Source organism: Scylla paramamosain, chromosome 7, assembly GCF_035594125.1.
Source record: "Scylla paramamosain isolate STU-SP2022 chromosome 7, ASM3559412v1, whole genome shotgun sequence".
In the NCBI taxonomy this organism is placed as follows: Eukaryota; Metazoa; Arthropoda; class Malacostraca; order Decapoda; family Portunidae; genus Scylla; species Scylla paramamosain.
Genome location: NC_087157.1, coordinates 23690496 through 23707844, shown reverse-complemented (window position 1 = coordinate 23707844; position 17349 = coordinate 23690496). Strand labels below are relative to the sequence as shown.

Sequence of the window (17349 nt, the reverse complement as noted above, 5' to 3'; positions counted from 1 at the left end):
GCTCGTCGGAGGACTCCATCTTCATTGTTTATGTTTTGATGCAGTGGCTAGCGACCCAGCGTATGCTCTCAATAGGGTGGAGTAACAGCCCCGTGTAAACCCGCCTTTAAGGGGGATTTACAAGGGGCAGTTCGTGGCTGTTTACACCCGGGACTGTGCAGCCGGGATTTGCTGAATTGCTGGAGCAGACAGGAAACTCCTCTGTCAGTCTGATCGGTTACCATTCCGCTAAATGAGGACTATCAATATGAAATTGAAAATAGGAGGAATATTGTCGGAAAGTGTTTTAGTAATAACCACTGACTACCACTATATACAATAAATAAATTAAGCATTTAAATTTATTTATAAAAATAAATGGAGAACAGGCACATAATTGGTTTTGTTTACATCGTCACAGGAATGAGAAAGCCAGGGACCCAGCATGAGTGTAAAGGCATCATGAACAAAACAGCCTGCAAGGCTATATAAACCAGGAACGAGTCCACAATCGCTTCTTTTGCTCTTTCTTCAAGCACAGCAAAATCGCAATTATAACAACCAGCTCGGAGGACGATGACTTTATTTTGTTTATTTATTTATTTTATACAGCCGGCTAGCAGTGGCTGCCCTCCATGTGAATGCTTTCGGGTGAAACCTGCTCCAGGTGGTTGCAAGCAGCCAGGTGGAAAACAGCCCCAAGTAAAGTTGCTAAGTTGAAAGAAAGAAATCTAGACATAATCTCATCAGTCATTTTAAAGTTTCCACATTAAACTGGACGTTGAAAGAAGGATAAATATAGTGTAAGCTTGACAATTTTTTTTTTTTTTTTTATTAAGATGTAAATTCGTAAACTTGGCGTCACTTCGACAACTCTGTATCTCTGACATCGCCAATGAAGTGGCAAACCAGCAGCAAGACGGGAGTTATGATTTCATAGAGGATACTCATGAAGGATCGCCAGGCATTCAGTAAGACTTCATGGTAAAGGACCAATGTCAAGAAACTCGTCCCCATAACTTAACACTTTATTGAAAATTAACATAGAAGATCATGACCGGGAAAAATAAGAAACGGACACTGGAAGGAGTTCCAAACACACACACACACACACACACACACACACACATCAACTCATTCACATCATATTAGACTCTTGATAACCCCTGCACTCGCACACAGACACCACAGATGCATACACTCTTGAGAATGCTCAGTATATTTCGACATGCATGCACAGGAACACAGCTTCCTGCCTGGTAAAAATATGATGGTAGGGGGTAGGGGGTAACTGCACCTCACAACATTAAAAACAGGGACACAATTGAACCCAACATTTGGTCACACTTTCCCCCATAAAACATCAACCGAAGGAAATAAGTTTCCCTGAAAAATACATCTGCATGCTCGTGTTAGCGGTGATGGAAGGCAATATGCGGAACAGTGGGATTCTCTTGATAAAACACCAACTTTTTTTTACATTATACTAAGAAATTAGATTATTTTCTCTCACGTGCCAACCTATAAGTTATCGTATGAGAAAGAAAAAAAATAAAAAATGGAAAGGAAAACTGAAGACGGTTCCAGCAAACTGATCTGAGACTGGGACAGTAGTGGGCGGTCACCCTCCAAATACAGAGCGGACCGACACCATTGCCCCGCTACTCCTACAACGCACCGACCCACCAGGAAAATAAAATAATAATAATAATAAAAAAAAAAAATAGAGGAACAGGTGAGTTGAGAGGGCATCACTAGGACTCAAGAATATATATTTACACATTTTCAGTTTACCAAGGAAGATAAATATCAGGAAGACTCAAACACTTCACACCAATACACTAGTGTCTGTGGGGGTGTGTGACTTGTACGGCAGAGACGACTGGTAGCGCGCCCCTTGCAAACACAGGGCAGCCAAGTCTTTTCACCTCACACAAATCCTCAACCACTGGTCAGCTCTATGACCCGTCTAAAGCCACAGTACGAGGAATATCATGGTAGGCAGCGCAAGATACGTACAGGTCAAGTCCAAAAGCATTTACACGTAGCACGGGGCAGCAGCAGCAGTGATGGATGGGTATTGCAGGACCGCCGCCTCAACTGTCCTTGCTGGAGATAAGACAATGCTAGAAGGACCTTGGGTGATGAGTACGTCAGCATGAAGCACATAGGAATACTGCGAGTTACTGATATTAAAAAAAAAAAAAAAAACTACATTAATTAACACAGTAATTCTGTTCAGTACACGAATCTTATGCAATGCATGACTAGTTAGTATTCATCCATCTGTGTGGTTTGATTGGGTGCGCTTCATTACATAATTAATTAAGGCTCATGTGACTTAACCTGTCTTCCTCACGAACGTCCTGAAAGCCTCACCAAAATATCCGTCGTGTGTATCCTTAACAAAGATCTCCTGAGTAGGCAATCTGATACTCGCCGCTGTGTAGTCAAGTTGTTCTCTCCTTTAACAACTCCAGCAGCGGGCGATCGGCGTGCTGATTCCGTGACTAATTTCAGTGTCAATGATGACTGGCTTTACCTTGTGAAATGCGGAATAATGGTGAGGGACCGGCATCAGAACCAGATCTTGAGTGCGGGTCGTCCTCCTCGCAGGCACGGACACCCTCACCACTCTGCTCCACAGATAACAGCCTGGACTGAGCTGCTGCATGGCTGGCAGTGACATCCATCTTGTCACACACGTACATGACGACCACGATAACCAGATCAGCACTTGTAAATGTACATATATGTACGTACGTATGTTATGTATGCATATGTGTGGCTGAGGCAGCTGCTCTCCACACACATACGCTCGCTCTCCACACTGTGGCCGCCTCATGGCAACACCGTCGGATTGAACACATAGTCTATGAACAGCACAAGTAAATGGCATTAAAAATAGAAAGGAAGGAAGCCCATTTTGGTGCCCGCTGTCCACGCCGACCTTGGGGTTAGCCTATACAGTAATGTGGTTGTGGTGATGGCGGTGACGGTTGTCGTGAGAGGGGAGATGGTCTCACATGGCAGCTGGCACGAAGGGCCTCGGTAGTCTCCAGGTGTGCGTGGTGAGGGCGGTGAACTCACCCAAACAGACAGACAGATGACGTGTTGTGGTGGTGGTGGTGGTGGTGGTGACGCAGACACATTCTGCCTCACACCTTTTGGTAGATGAGCGAGCCATCGTCCGTGAAGCGACCTGGGGAGCACAGACGCACACACAAACATTAGTCATTATAGTAGTATACAATATTCAGCTGCTATATTACACTCCCTTCGTATTATGTCATGATTTCTCACGTTTTACCTGTATATTCACCACAGACAGACTTCCAAGTATATACGTGCAAGTCTCCGTCACAACTCATATATATATATATATATATATATATATATATATATATATATATATATATATATATATATATATATATATATATATATATATATATATATATAATGGGTGTATACTTAGAAGGCAGCATAGTGAGTTAGTTAGCTAAAAAAAAAAAAAATTTCTCATGACAGTACGTATATATCAGCAAGTGTAACTATATCTGATCCAGTCTTCGTCTAGGGTGCTATACATATGGTGCAGACGAAATATCTATTAGAAAAGAAAAGGAAAGTGTCATTTCTACAAGAAACATTGACATTCACTTGCCAACAAATTCACATTCTCAGGGAAACACACCAGAGAGGACTGTCAATAGGGAACACCATACCTAGGAGAGTGAGTAAAGAATGGATAACCTGAGCAGAACATATACCTGCATCTTTCAATCCGTTTATGAAAAGTAATGGCAATGAACTGACACTATATAAAGTATAAATAATAAATACGCTTGTGATCTTTCAATGTCGTATCTGGGATATTCTCTTTCATATAGCAAGCTGAAATCTCTCAAATGGAGGTGACCAAGATGAGAAGTCAAGTCTTGCCCTATGACAGGAACACCAGAGGATGTTCCTGATTCCCTCGCTCTGTCTTTTTCATATGCCTTTAATGGGAAGCATGTAATGCGATGACAGTATTCTTTCAACCCAGCAAAGAGAGAGTGGCCAGGCCTTGCCCTAGAATTACAATAATTATTAGGTGAAATTTTGTACTGTATCTATATACAGTGTGTGTAGTTAGGCACAAAAACATGACCTACAATATGATTCTCCCAAAAATGCTGTGACCACCCAAGGCAAAAATGTTACTAAGGCGTGGGGTGTGTTCCACCAACTTAACCTGGTGATGCAACGCCACCACAAGACTACTTACTCAAGCACTACTGAAGGGGTCCTACACCACCTACCCTGCAGAACAACAAATATGCCCCCTGGATGCTGCAGTATCTGATAACACAGCAGTTATGGCCCGGGACTGTATGAACATTCAGGGACACAACACCTTTGCCAGAAGGATGCTGCAACACAGAGGAACATGGCATCTATGCCACAAGGTGCTGCAACAACCAAGAACACAGCAGGTGTGCCGTGTTGTTGGAGCACCCAGGAGCATACACACCATGGGGCATCCAGCAGGTGAGTCAAAAGGCCACACGGGTGATGGCAAGCAACATGCCACCGCCAGTACTCAGCACCAGCCATTGTTCCGGGATACCAAAGGAGTGAGTGACCGAATCATTGCTATCCACAACAGACAGGCATCATCCAGGCCTCCTCCAAGTGTGCACAGGTCCTCCTCGCCACGTACACCTGGGGAGACCTGCCGCTGCCCTCCACACTGTCCCATCATCGCCGCTGCTCGGATGAAGGTCGCTGTTTGAGTTGGTTTTAGCAGAAATATTGCTTCATGGGCTCATTACTGACAGCAATCTTCGTAAGAGTTCAAAACAAGATCATTTGTTACATCTTCTTTAAGGGAACTGAACAGTTTTACATTAGTTTGCAGCATGTTCACTATTACGTCTAAGGAAGTGTACACAATAACTTGAAGTGCAACACAATAACATTATTAGTGTGGCAGTGACTTGTACAGTGTAGCAAACTAAGATGGTCACTCCACCAACATTATCCTCATATAAATGATTGACATTAGTTTAGCTTCAAGTGATCTTTGCAATAACATTTCAGCATTTATGTACTGCATTAATTCTCTGTGTTGTGTTCATTACGTTACACAGGGCAATGAGGAGGTCAGTGGGATGCTCCCTAAACCAGACAGGCATTTGACGCTGACTGGACGATGCCACCAGATTTGTGTAATCCCCACAGAACAAGAAAAACAATACACACACTACTGAGATGAGGCTGGTCTGTTCTTCATCCCTGAACATTAAGATCCTGCGGTGCTTGCATCACGCAGGTGGCTATCATGACTAAGTAACCTAGCAGCCTGCCTCATCTCGCAGGGGTTGGTGGCACCTTCCAGCGCAGTGAGAGCCTGTCTGGCTGTGCGTGTACTGGCGGCGGCCTCGGGAGAACACACTGTTACCTGGTGCTGTGCTCAGGTACGTGGCACAGGAGGAGGTCTCTGGTGTCTTGGGTTTGTTACCAATGATACCGAACTGAGCAGATCAATTGCTGCAACAATGATACAGTCAACATGGAAAACCTTCATCACAACTTGGGGCAACACTTACATGTAGGTACACAATGCATAACACGTAAGGCAGAACATCACCACTTAATAAATCAGGGGTTCCCAACCTGGGGTACATGTACCCCCAGTGATACATTTGCACTTTTCAGGGAGTACAATGGGTCCCAGAGAATAACCACTACTGTGCAATACATGGTGTTGTAATCTGCTGTCAGATTGCATAATGTATTTTTCCCAAAATTTCCTCACTTGAGTAAACAAAACTTTCATCTAAATTATATTAAGAATAGGGTGAATACCATTTGGTTTTCTCTATTATGGAACTAACCGTGGCCGCAATCTGTAATGGGCTTGAAAGGATCAATTACTGGACATAATGATCATTATGGATAATTATAAGAAAGATATGTATGTGATGGATCAAGATATTTTATAAATTATTTGAGTCTATTGATGTTGTCATCTTTAAGATTCCTATGCAGTCTACACATACAAATTTCATAATAAAATAATATAAAAATATTACAATTCCATCTTCTTTTATTAATTTATTTATGGATACACAGAAACTATAAAAATGGTCAAGCGGTACAGAGGAACAAAAAGGTTGGGAACCCCTGTAATAAACCAATGATGACATGCCACTTATTTATCTTTATATATATATATATATATATATATATATATATATATATATATATATATATATATATATATATATATATATATATATATATATATATATATATATATATATATATATACACCTTTAAAAAAGGTGTAACATTCTCAGCCCTGAACAACATTTACCATTTCTCTTTGTCCTACTCTATCAACGCCGTTAATTTTTCAGTGTGGAGACTGAAATAGTCAATACACCACCTTAACAGTACCCTATTGCCTTTGTTACTTATGCATATAAAAATAAAAAACAAATACTATCTTGGATCGATTCCTAACACGCATGCAACACAGTTCTTAGATCGTGGACCGTACATAATTCAGTGTCACACTTCGTATTTGGTCTTGTTAGTGTTTAGATGTGGTTACTGAAGAGGTTACTTTTACCACATCAAAAATTGTTCAATTTTACATACTATCCTCGAGTCGCTGCGTGTCTACACCTGCAGCACGTGATGATACGAGTGTTGGTGGGCATGACACAGGTACTGTGCGAGGTATCTGTTGCATCACAAATCCTACAGCTCGTGGAATATATATATATATATATATATATATATATATATATATATATATATATATATATAGAGAGAGAGAGAGAGAGAGAGAGAGAGAGAGAGAGAGAGAGAGAGAGAGAGAGAGAGAGAGAGAGAGAGAGAGAGAGAGAGAGAATAATTACTTTAAGCATGTGGCCTTCATCCTGTCCACTCATCGTATGCCTAAACATTTCTTCAGTCTTAGGTATTGTGCCTAAGACCTGAGGCAAGGCCACCGGATTTGTAACAGGAAACAGCGGGCAGCCAACCGCTGATCATTGAGGATATTAATATTAGTTCATGCCATCATGCAGAAAATTAAATGTATAAGTGATTACAAGTGATTACTTGTGCTACAAAAGGATCTAATGTCAGGGTTACGTTACAACACGCTCCCGACGTGAGTACACGTGGATTGCAGCTATTATATATATATATATATATATATATATATATATATATATATATATATATATATATATATATATATATATATATATATGCTGTAGAACTAAGCGAAATGGTCATAAACTGAGAATTTTTTTTTTTTTTTGCCATACATGCAAGTACAGTATATAATAAAAACAATTCTACTGGTTATAGTGAAAGTATTTGCTGTCAGAGATGACAGAAGAACAGGAAAAAGTAACGTTAGTCTGAAACTGCATGGTAGGTGTGATGAGCTCCAGGGATTAGTTGCTCAGTATCAAATAATACTGGCAATAATTGAAAACACTGCAACTACTTGAAAAAAAAAAAAAAAAAAATTATTCAAATGACAAGGTACGTTATGACAAAGTAAGACACTATTTTGGTCACGGAGCGAACTATCACCACATGACAGCCTCGCTTGGTGGAGCCGTGCAAGTCTACACCGAACCATGCGTGTGTTTCATCCTCGTTATTCCTATGACTACAGGTCGAGCAGAATGAACAAGTGATCAGTGCCTACCCGTTACACTAAAGTTTCCGTTTGGCCAACTGCAGAAAGGTGAAGTGATTAGTAGTGACACGCACACATCTGGTTAAGTTCAACTAATAACGAAACAATCACATACACTCACTAGTAATTAAATTAACATGTTATGGTTAACTCATAAATGTTTTTAATGTTTTTTTTTTTTTAAGCCTCTTCCTATCGTCTGCATCAGTAGTAGTAGTAGTAGTAGTAGTAGTAGTAGTAATGACTGAATGACAATAATCAGTGTGTAGTCGTATGTAGTACTAACACTGTAATTACCTCGACTGTAAAATGACAACAAATCCAACACAATAATGAGGACTTCTCAGTGGAGTGACACTCAGTGAAAATGGAAACGTGAAGCCTAAACTACCTCTTCCATAATGTTCTTAACATCCACCTTGATTCCTCCACCCTCGCCTCTTCACCTACACTACTACTACTACTGTCACCACCACCACCACCAAAAACCACGTGGTGGTGGTGGTGGTGGTGGTGGTGGAATTAATAAAAAAGAGTACACCCTTGGTCATTCATACAATTACAGTAGAAAATAAGGAATACTTGAGTAATTTCATATACGTAACCAAGTAATTATTTTCTCCATTTACCATAAAAAAGAAAGAAACAGTCATCCCGAGCTATCCAGTACTATTATTATTACTACTACCACCACCACTTCTACTACTACTACTAGTAGTACTACTACCACTACTACTACTACTACTACAACTACTACTAATAATAATAATAATAACAATAATAATAATACCAACAACAATGACATCCCTCTACGTTGCTGGTGATACATTCCTGCAGCTGAAAACCATAGCATGTCGAAGGTGATTCTCCGGAACCATTCCCTTTATGTCTATGACCCACAGAAAACTTGGAAATAAACTTCAACCTTCCCACAACCCTACTTCACCTTTAAGGCTGAAAAAACAAAAAAATATATCGATTCTTTTGCTGAACCATTTCCCTGATGCCCTGAAGTAGTAGAAGTGGATTTCCTACAACCTTTCCCGTTACAACTTCCAACACATTTAACTGGAAAACTCCAGAATGATGTGTGCATTTCTTAGAACCTTTCCTGGTACAATTTCCTGAGTCAATCAAAATATATAAATATTTGAAAACATTCCCCGTTATCATTTCCAACACAACTAATAACATAATTTTAGCATTTCTATGTTTATTCCCAAGAAACTTCTCCCGTTAAGTACCAGTCGTGTGTATTTCTTAAAACCCCTCCCTTATAAGCTTTAAAAAGTTGAAAATACGCTAAATACGATACCCACCGTCCACAACATCCTCCCAATTATTAAAATTCAACAGTAAGCTCAAAAACTCTAACCCTAAAACCCCAGTTGCCGTCTTCAGCCATTGATAACTGAACTTCGTCTCCTACGCTCCCAACATTCTCATCGATATCAAACGTTGACAACCAGCTCTAATCCCAGTCCCTCGTCCCAGTCTTTCGCCGATGATAACTTAGCTTCAAGATCCCTGCCCCCTACACTCAAGAAAACTGAATGCCGCGCCGGGCGTAACACTCACCCATGCTCTCGTCTCCGTATTCTGCGAAGTCGTCATCGTGGGAGGCAAAGGAATCCACGCTCTGAATGGTCTCTTGCCGCTTCATCATGGCCGCCAGTTGTCTGTATAAAGAGGGTAGTTAGTCTCTCTCTCTCTCTCTCTCTCTCTCTCTGTAAGTACTTGTTGGTACAAGTTACTCCGTCAGTCAAACCAGTCACAGCTATATTTTACGTGCAAAAGCTGGCCAATAGCAACAAAACTAGAGAGAGAGAGAGAGAGAGAGAGAGAGAGAGAGAGAGAGAGAGAGAGAGAGAGAACTAACTGCCACTCTTTCCCTCCAAAGCAGTAAAAAAAGTTTCGAAGCATGACTTCATAAAGCTCCTACTGCTTCAGGTATTGAAACATTACCAGTGCAACCTTTCCTGTTATCCTACATACCGTATCCCACCCATGTTTCATTACTGCACATGAGCACATGCACACCAAGAGCCACACACATTCACATTTAGCTCACAAAGGTGTCTTTGTATACCTCTCATTGCTTTAGATACAAGAAACACTATTATAACTATTATATCAGTGCAGCCTACCGTCTTCCACTACCTTCCTACCACCCTTCTTTTGTCGTATCTCATCCACACTTCACTATCGTACACTCACAAATCCACAACGACAACCTCACGCATTCTCATCTACGTGTTCTCAAGCATTAATATTTCAGCAAAGAGGAGGATAGGAAGGCTACTCACACGTGGTACCAAGACTTCCTGAATTCTCTGAGTAGCGGCGTGGAAGGGAACACACAAATAAGGGACAATACTAAAGGGTCTATATTAAATGGTGACACTTTTTTTTTGTATAGTGAATTATTAAATATAGCGATTATGTGTATCTGACTACTATGAGGAAGTACTAAGAGAGAGAGAGAGAGAGAGAGAGAGAGAGAGAGAGAGAGAGAGAGAGAGAGAGAGAGAGAGAGAGAGAGAGAGAGAGAGAGTCACTGTGGGGGACAGGAACAAAAGAGGAAACATCAGCTAAATAAACAAACTACTCGGACATAACTGCACTACCTGCTCCTCCTCCTCCTCTATTTAAAAATACCCAGCACACAAGAGGCAAGATTACCTTTGCCTCACTCCTTTCTCCCGTGCCAAACGTTGTGTGTGTGTGTGTGTGTGATTCATGATTCATACTCGTTCGTTAAGTGTTCATGAAACAATGAGATGACAAACTGTGTGTGTGTGTGTGTGTGTGTGTGTGTGTGTGGTTTGGCTACGTTAGTGAAGAAAATTCTGTAATCTTAAGTTTACATATATAGTGAAAAAAAAAAATGTGCATGTGTGTGTGTATGTTAGGTTATGTTACGTTAGCAAAGAGAATTCAGTTATCTTAGGTTAGTTCAGTTCACGTAGATTGGCAAAACGAGCCCTGTGCATGTATGTATGTGTGCGTGTGTATATATATGTGCAAATCCTCCAGCTCCTTACTTTCGCTGGAAGTTGGCCGTCATCTCGTCGTCCACTGGCTCCTCGGGCTTGGCTGCCTCGAGGTCCACCTCACGCTTGATGGCCTCAGGCTCGGCTGGCTCGTAACCTTTGTACAGCGCCTTTCTCAGCTCAGCCACGCGCGCCAGCCTACACAAAGGGAGAGGATGTGTGTCACCTTGCTCCACACTATACTCTACACGATTTATACACCCTCACACACTATGCTAAACCTCTCACTCGTAAATTTACACTACTACTACACACGTCACTATATAAAACAACACTACCCTACACTGCCTATACTCTGTACATCTCACACCCTTATAGTCAATGCCAAACCTCACTGATCAAACTAAGGAGCGGATATTTTTGCACTCCTCTACTAGCCTCTACATTAAACCTAACACTCTGCTCTACACTGCCTATACTCCTTGCACACCCCTTCACACTATGCCAAACCTCACAATCGTAAAAGCTAAGGAGAGGGTATTTTTGCACTCCTCTACACGCCCCTACATTAAGCCTAAACTTCTTTACACTTCACACACACACACACACACACACACACACACACACTAGTTATATTTGTACCTTTACACACATTTCTATTCAACTCTTAAGTCAGTGAATTGATTTCATACACTTTCCCGCTGTAGCCTCCCTCGTGTCACTTCAGCTCACTTCAGGAACTCACATATCACCGCGAAATGAATGTGTTGAGCGCTGGCCAATATCCGACATGGGTAGATTAGTGAATGAGTATTTCTACCTACACTCTCTGCAGTTCCACGTCAGGCCGGGTATCCGCTCTTCACTAGTGTACATCAGGTGGCGGGAGCGATACTACCACCAACATACACCCTCTGACAAATACATCTGCTCGTCTCATAGTGTATTAGTAAATCAACACATTTACTTCGCATTTCCATACCTTGGCAATACATTCGCTACCTATACTTCAGTACTTGAAGACGTTTACTTCAAAGCTCCAGATTCTGGCTAATATAATACTAGTCATACTCATATTTCAGTTTATACCTATCTCCTTGTCCACGCAATTAGTGTACACTAGTTGCTCACATTTTAAAACATTAATACTTAATTAACACAACAGTCTAGTCACTATATCCGCTACTGCCCTACCAGTGCATGAAGGGGGCATAGTTGACACCCTCAAAAATCTACCACAGCCCCTTAACACAAACACGCTGCTTACATTTCTGAATATGAACACTTACTGCACACCTCATTCTTGCCACTATACTCGCTAATGCCTTACTAGCACATTAACACATACAAACATAGACACACATTCCTTTTCCCCAAACTCAGGCATATACACTCTCTCTTCTTATGTTTCAGGCACTTATGTTTTCAGCACACACTCCACACCCTGACGCTGCCGCTGGCTAGCATGTGAGGCTATGGGCACTGATATTTTTACTAGTGCATTAACACACAGACAAACATTCCTTTTTCCACGCCCAGGCATGTACACCCTCTACTTACATTTCATTAGCTCAGCACACACTCACTTCACACCCTAACGCTGAGGCTGGCTAGCGCACACGCGTCTATGGGCAGGGATATTTTTATTCTCGGTGCAGCCCACGCCGCGACTCGACTCACCGTTGGCTGTAGACCCACATGGAGAAGAATATTACGCAAATCATGGTGACAGCGACCATGATGGCAATGATGAACCACGTCCATAAGATCGGGTTCAGGTCGTCCTTCTTCGCTCCCGTAGTTGCTTCTTCCATGGGTCCTGCGGGCCGACCACCACCACTATTAGCACCACCACCATCACCACCATCCCCACCACCACTACCCTAAAAACCCCGCACCTTCCCTGTAAGCCTCCCACGGTTCCTTCTACTTCAATTTGGCCTTCAAATAACCTGACTTGACTAAGAGCCTTCAAAGCTTCATCAGACATCTTTGTAAACCTTATTCTGCCTGCCATTTAGAAAAAAAGATAATTCAATTAAGGATGCAAACAAAGGCATGACTGGTAAATATTGAAAAAAAAAAAAAAAAATCTTTCCCTGGTGCCAAAACAATTAAATCTTCGTCTGCCTGATTATTAGATACAATAATTCAAGAATGACTTAAAGACGCAAGGAAAGGCAAGACAGGTGAATATATCATGGACACACTTAATTCATACTCTAGTATCTATGTGACTAAATCATATGGGAGTACGTTAAACAAGCAATAAGACTTCTGCTACTTACTAACACCTATTTCACAATGTTCATAAATAATATCAATCCTGCATCCGAGCGCTGACAAAGAAACATATTCCATTTAACTACTAGAATTGCTGTTTAGTTACTCTCATAATAATAATAATAATAATAATAATAATAATAATAACAATGATAATAATAATACAATGTCATTAGTCTTAAGAGCTACAAAACCAGACACAAAATGCGTGGTGATCACCCGCAAGAGACGCAACCTTGGCATCTATCTGGTAGCAGGAACGCTGGCCCGGAAGCTTGCGGTTAAGTCATTAGTAGAGAAGCTATCAAGCCGCAGAGGAACAACGAAAAGAAAATGAAGAAAAAAAAAAGAAGGAAAAGAAAAGAAAGAAAACTTAATGTATGCTTTCAACAAACAATACGACTGGAAAAAATAAATTTTGTATATATACAAATAAATAAATTGGTGAGGTAAAATTAACGTTGGAAACATCCCCTACAAAATGCATAGTACGTAAATAAATAAATAAACAAATAAGTACATAAATATACATATGAATATTAAATTCAGGAACCTGTTGTTGGTCTGGCAATATTTGTAAGCAGTAGTGCTTAGAACTCGAGGCGAAGCAATAAATTACTTTAGTCGGGATTGTACATGCTAACAATAATAATAATAATAATAATAATAATAATAATAATAATAATAATAAGAAGAAGAAGAAGAAGAAGAAGAATATCTCACTAGCTATCACAAATCAATGACATAATAATTGCAAACACACATGAATCTGAATGCTTTATCTCGAGATCATGAACTGAGCGGGTGTCACTTGGGTTCGAATTCTGAATCACTTGATCGTTCACAGCGACTCTTCACCGTCCACAGCGAGTTTTTTCATGAAAAGGCCACGTAAATTTTTCGTCAGGTTTTCACGATGCTTTTTTTTTTTTTCATAAATGGTGCAGTACCTTTATTAAAGTATCGTTATGTAGAGAATCATGAAAACAACCTAGAAAACTCCAGTAACTCCCACTGCAGCCTAATTAAAGTAGCGGAGGTGAGACGATGAAAAGTTTAATAAGAAAATAGATCTTATGAAACGGACCTTACTGCAGATAATAAGTTGTGTATGTTAAGCACTTCCCGCATTAATGATAAAACTATAGCACTTATAACCGAGATCAAGTGAAGCGCGGTGACACTAATTCTGCACACAACGTAGCGTCTCGACGTCACAGGAACACACTGCCAAGACCGGTCGAGCTTCAGCGTCTGGCTTGACTGTATGAATACTCTGGCTCCCTCAGGCAAAAAGAGTAATCAACTATTTTTATTTTTTTTTTTTTTACAGTTAGATTTTGACTAAGTTATCTACGGTTATTCAAATAACGTAATAAGAGTCGTACTGTTACTGGCGATCGATGTGTTAAAGGAGGATGATTGACAGACTTAAGCATGCGGCGCGGTCTTAAGATGGTTAAGGAGGTGCGCGGGAAAGGATACCTTTACGTCACGCACCAACAGTCAAACGCGCACCGTGGAAATACAACCATCATAACTGCCGGGTGCGATTCCTTTCAGATAGCAGCGAAGTGTGTGTGTGTGTGTGTGTGTGTATGTGTGTGTGTGTGGCCTTTTGCCTCACACCTTACGGCGCACCTCAGGCCCGCGCCGTATTGACAAAAGTTACTGCATTGGCACTGACCAAATTCATAAAAGTTCCCATATTTATAAAAGTTCACAGCACCGATGCACTATTTTCGTCTCACCCGTCTAAATGTCTGGCACGAATTTAGGTCAAACATTTAAAGTCCTCACGTGAAGTTCCTGACACAGTAATTACAAAGTGTCGCAACTGGGAGGTAGTTAAGTCATTCACCAGTTATTAGCTGCACTCGTTTGACTACTACATCACAAGTTTTGAAGAGAAACAAACATATTAACAAAATTAACTGATAAACCAAGTTACGTTCACATTGTAGCTTAGAACACAAAACTGAAATGAACTAACAAACGACTGATCAAACCAAACAAACAAGCAATTAAACCTATTCAAATAAGCTAATAAACAGGAAATCTCATTACTGTACACAACCCACACCCGGGCTGGACCTCCATGATCCCCTGAGTGGGCGGCTGAGGCTCAAGCTTGATGCAGCCAGCCAGTCCTTGCATTGATTCCCGCGGTGGCGTGACACATGCCGCGCCACGCCTGGCCCGGGGCTAAGCTACCCAAGTGAAGAGGCGTCGTGCTGCCCTGGAGGACTTGCTGCCACTAACCGGCACTAATGAACCTTTCATTGATTAATGTTCAGATGGAAGCATTATGGAAAGGTATTACTAAAGGGAAAGAGTGATGGACTCCAGGGTGGCGTTAGCATTCTTCACTCTTTGATCTGGAACTACTCGTACTATGTAGAAAGGCTGCCATTACTCAGTCTCGGGAGTGACTTATATATGGGCTAGGCAAGGCTCGCTACGTCTGATCTACTGTTTAGGGTTAGTCATTATCTAGTGAGTGCTAACTACATTGTACGTCAGGTGGCCATGCAGCTTGTTGCCTGCGGCGCGCACCGAACGGCGCAACATTGTACTGAATGATACAATACAAGGCATCAAACCAAGTACATAAAATTCTGATAGTTACACAATAATACAATGTAGTTTTCAAGAAGCAGTTGAAGAAAGGATCAAACATGAAGACAAGTGTTCCAACTCTCTTCCCCCGACACGATCTTACATTCTTAACGGAACACTTGGCCAACATTAAAAAACAAACATAACGATGACTTGCTCGGCTGCCGTGAATAGCAAGGCACTGGAAGCGGCACGAGTCCTGCCTGCACTGGGGGAGGCTCGCCAGCACGATACTTTCCGCCGCTACGAGCAGCAGCACCACCTGCAGCACCACCACCAGTACACACCTAGTGGCGGTGCCGAGGGTCAACGCATCTTGGGTTGTGGCAAACAGGACACATTTACCGATTGGGAAAAAAAAAAAAAAAGAATGCAATAGCCTTTGAAATACGAGTACTGCCTGATAATTTAATACAATTTGCAAGTAGTTGCCGTGACGCGATGCGTAATTTGTTAGTTAAAAATAAAGATGTCGAATATATCTCGCACAAGAACGCGGTCGTCGCTATTTTAGAAGTGTGCCACTTTTAAAACTGTAACAGAGCAGGTGAAAGTAAAGTGTGTCGTCCTTCAATCAGCCGCGAGAGGGAACGCGGAGGAAGGACCCAGGACGTGTTACCTGGCGGAGTGGAGTGAGGTGAACTGTCGCGCGGCGGTGATGCGGACAGCGACTCAGAGCGAGGAACGGGGGAAGGGTGTTGGCGGGGGAGCCTCAGGGGGGCCCACTGCTACCCAGGGCCCTCACCGGAAGCATTTCCCTGCCGCCAGGAGCTATAACGCGCCGTTGAGGGCCTCGTAACTTCCCTCGCTCGCTGCTCGCGCCGCCACGCATTATGTCCTCACTAAGAAATGTATCAGCAGACAGCGTGGCATTGTGCTGTGCCTGTTTTATGCACCACCGCTTGCACTCCCGCACCTGCTTTCCCAAGTCTTCATCGCTGCTGCGTCGACGACATTAGACCCAAGGCGACCATAGACAAGCCCGTCAGAGGCCCTCCTCCTGCCCCGCGGCCACAACCCTGTCTCAGCTGTGGTGGTGTGGCCGCGAGGTGTGGCCAGGCTGGGGTCTTTGTTTGCCTCCTATGCACGCGTTATGTCCTCCTCGCCTTCGTCACCTTCAGAAGGCGTCAATAGCGGCCTGCTTTACCTGCTCTACCTTCACCTATCTCTAAATACTTACTTTCTTCTGGAGTCGAGTCGTCAAGGTCACTATCATCTACGGTCATGCTGGTGTGGTCATCATCATCATCACCACCACCATCCACCTCACTGTCAATCTCGTTGTAGGTTATGGCATGCACCTCACCATCCTCACCATCACCTGTAGAATAACCACAGTCATCCTCTACACCTCTGCCCGACCCGTCACCATGACCACCTCTACCTCCACTGCTAAGACCATTCACTTTACCATGAACCTCACCATCACACAACCCTCCCACTCCACGTTACCATCAGGCACGAAAGTAAGAACTAACCCCAGCTAACATGAGGAACCAGATGACCTCTTGTACTAGTCCTCATGCATCATTTACTGAAGGCTGTGGTCCCTTCCCTCCCCCACAACGCTTCAATACACCAGCCAACATCTATTTTACTGCGGCAGTTGCTTCCCCTTATACCACACTCAATATTACCTCCTTCTCCAGGTTTCCTCGGCTGTGGCGTAAAATACTGGGCACAAAATGTGGAAGAAAGCGTGATAATTTCAGTTAATCACTGCAGGTAACGCTAATCTGGCAGGGTCGGCCGCACTGG

The 17349-nt window shown here is 42.2% G+C and overlaps 1 protein-coding gene across 1 annotated transcript in view; it reads right to left on the bottom strand.

Annotated features, from left to right (window-relative positions):
- Positions 1-993: 993 nt before the first annotated feature.
- LOC135102242 (uncharacterized) overlaps positions 994-17349 on the bottom strand; it is a 98653-nt gene continuing 82297 nt past the window's right edge. The window contains exons 27-33 of the mRNA XM_064007122.1: positions 16772-16912; positions 12370-12508; positions 10741-10887; positions 10003-10029; positions 9275-9375; positions 5429-5517; positions 994-3181 (exon numbers count right to left, since the gene is read on the bottom strand). Coding sequence (XP_063863192.1) covers positions 5441-5517; positions 9275-9375; positions 10003-10029; positions 10741-10887; positions 12370-12508; positions 16772-16912 — 632 coding nt within the window. The 3' untranslated portion in view covers positions 994-3181; positions 5429-5440. The remainder of the gene's footprint in view (positions 3182-5428; positions 5518-9274; positions 9376-10002; positions 10030-10740; positions 10888-12369; positions 12509-16771; positions 16913-17349) is intronic.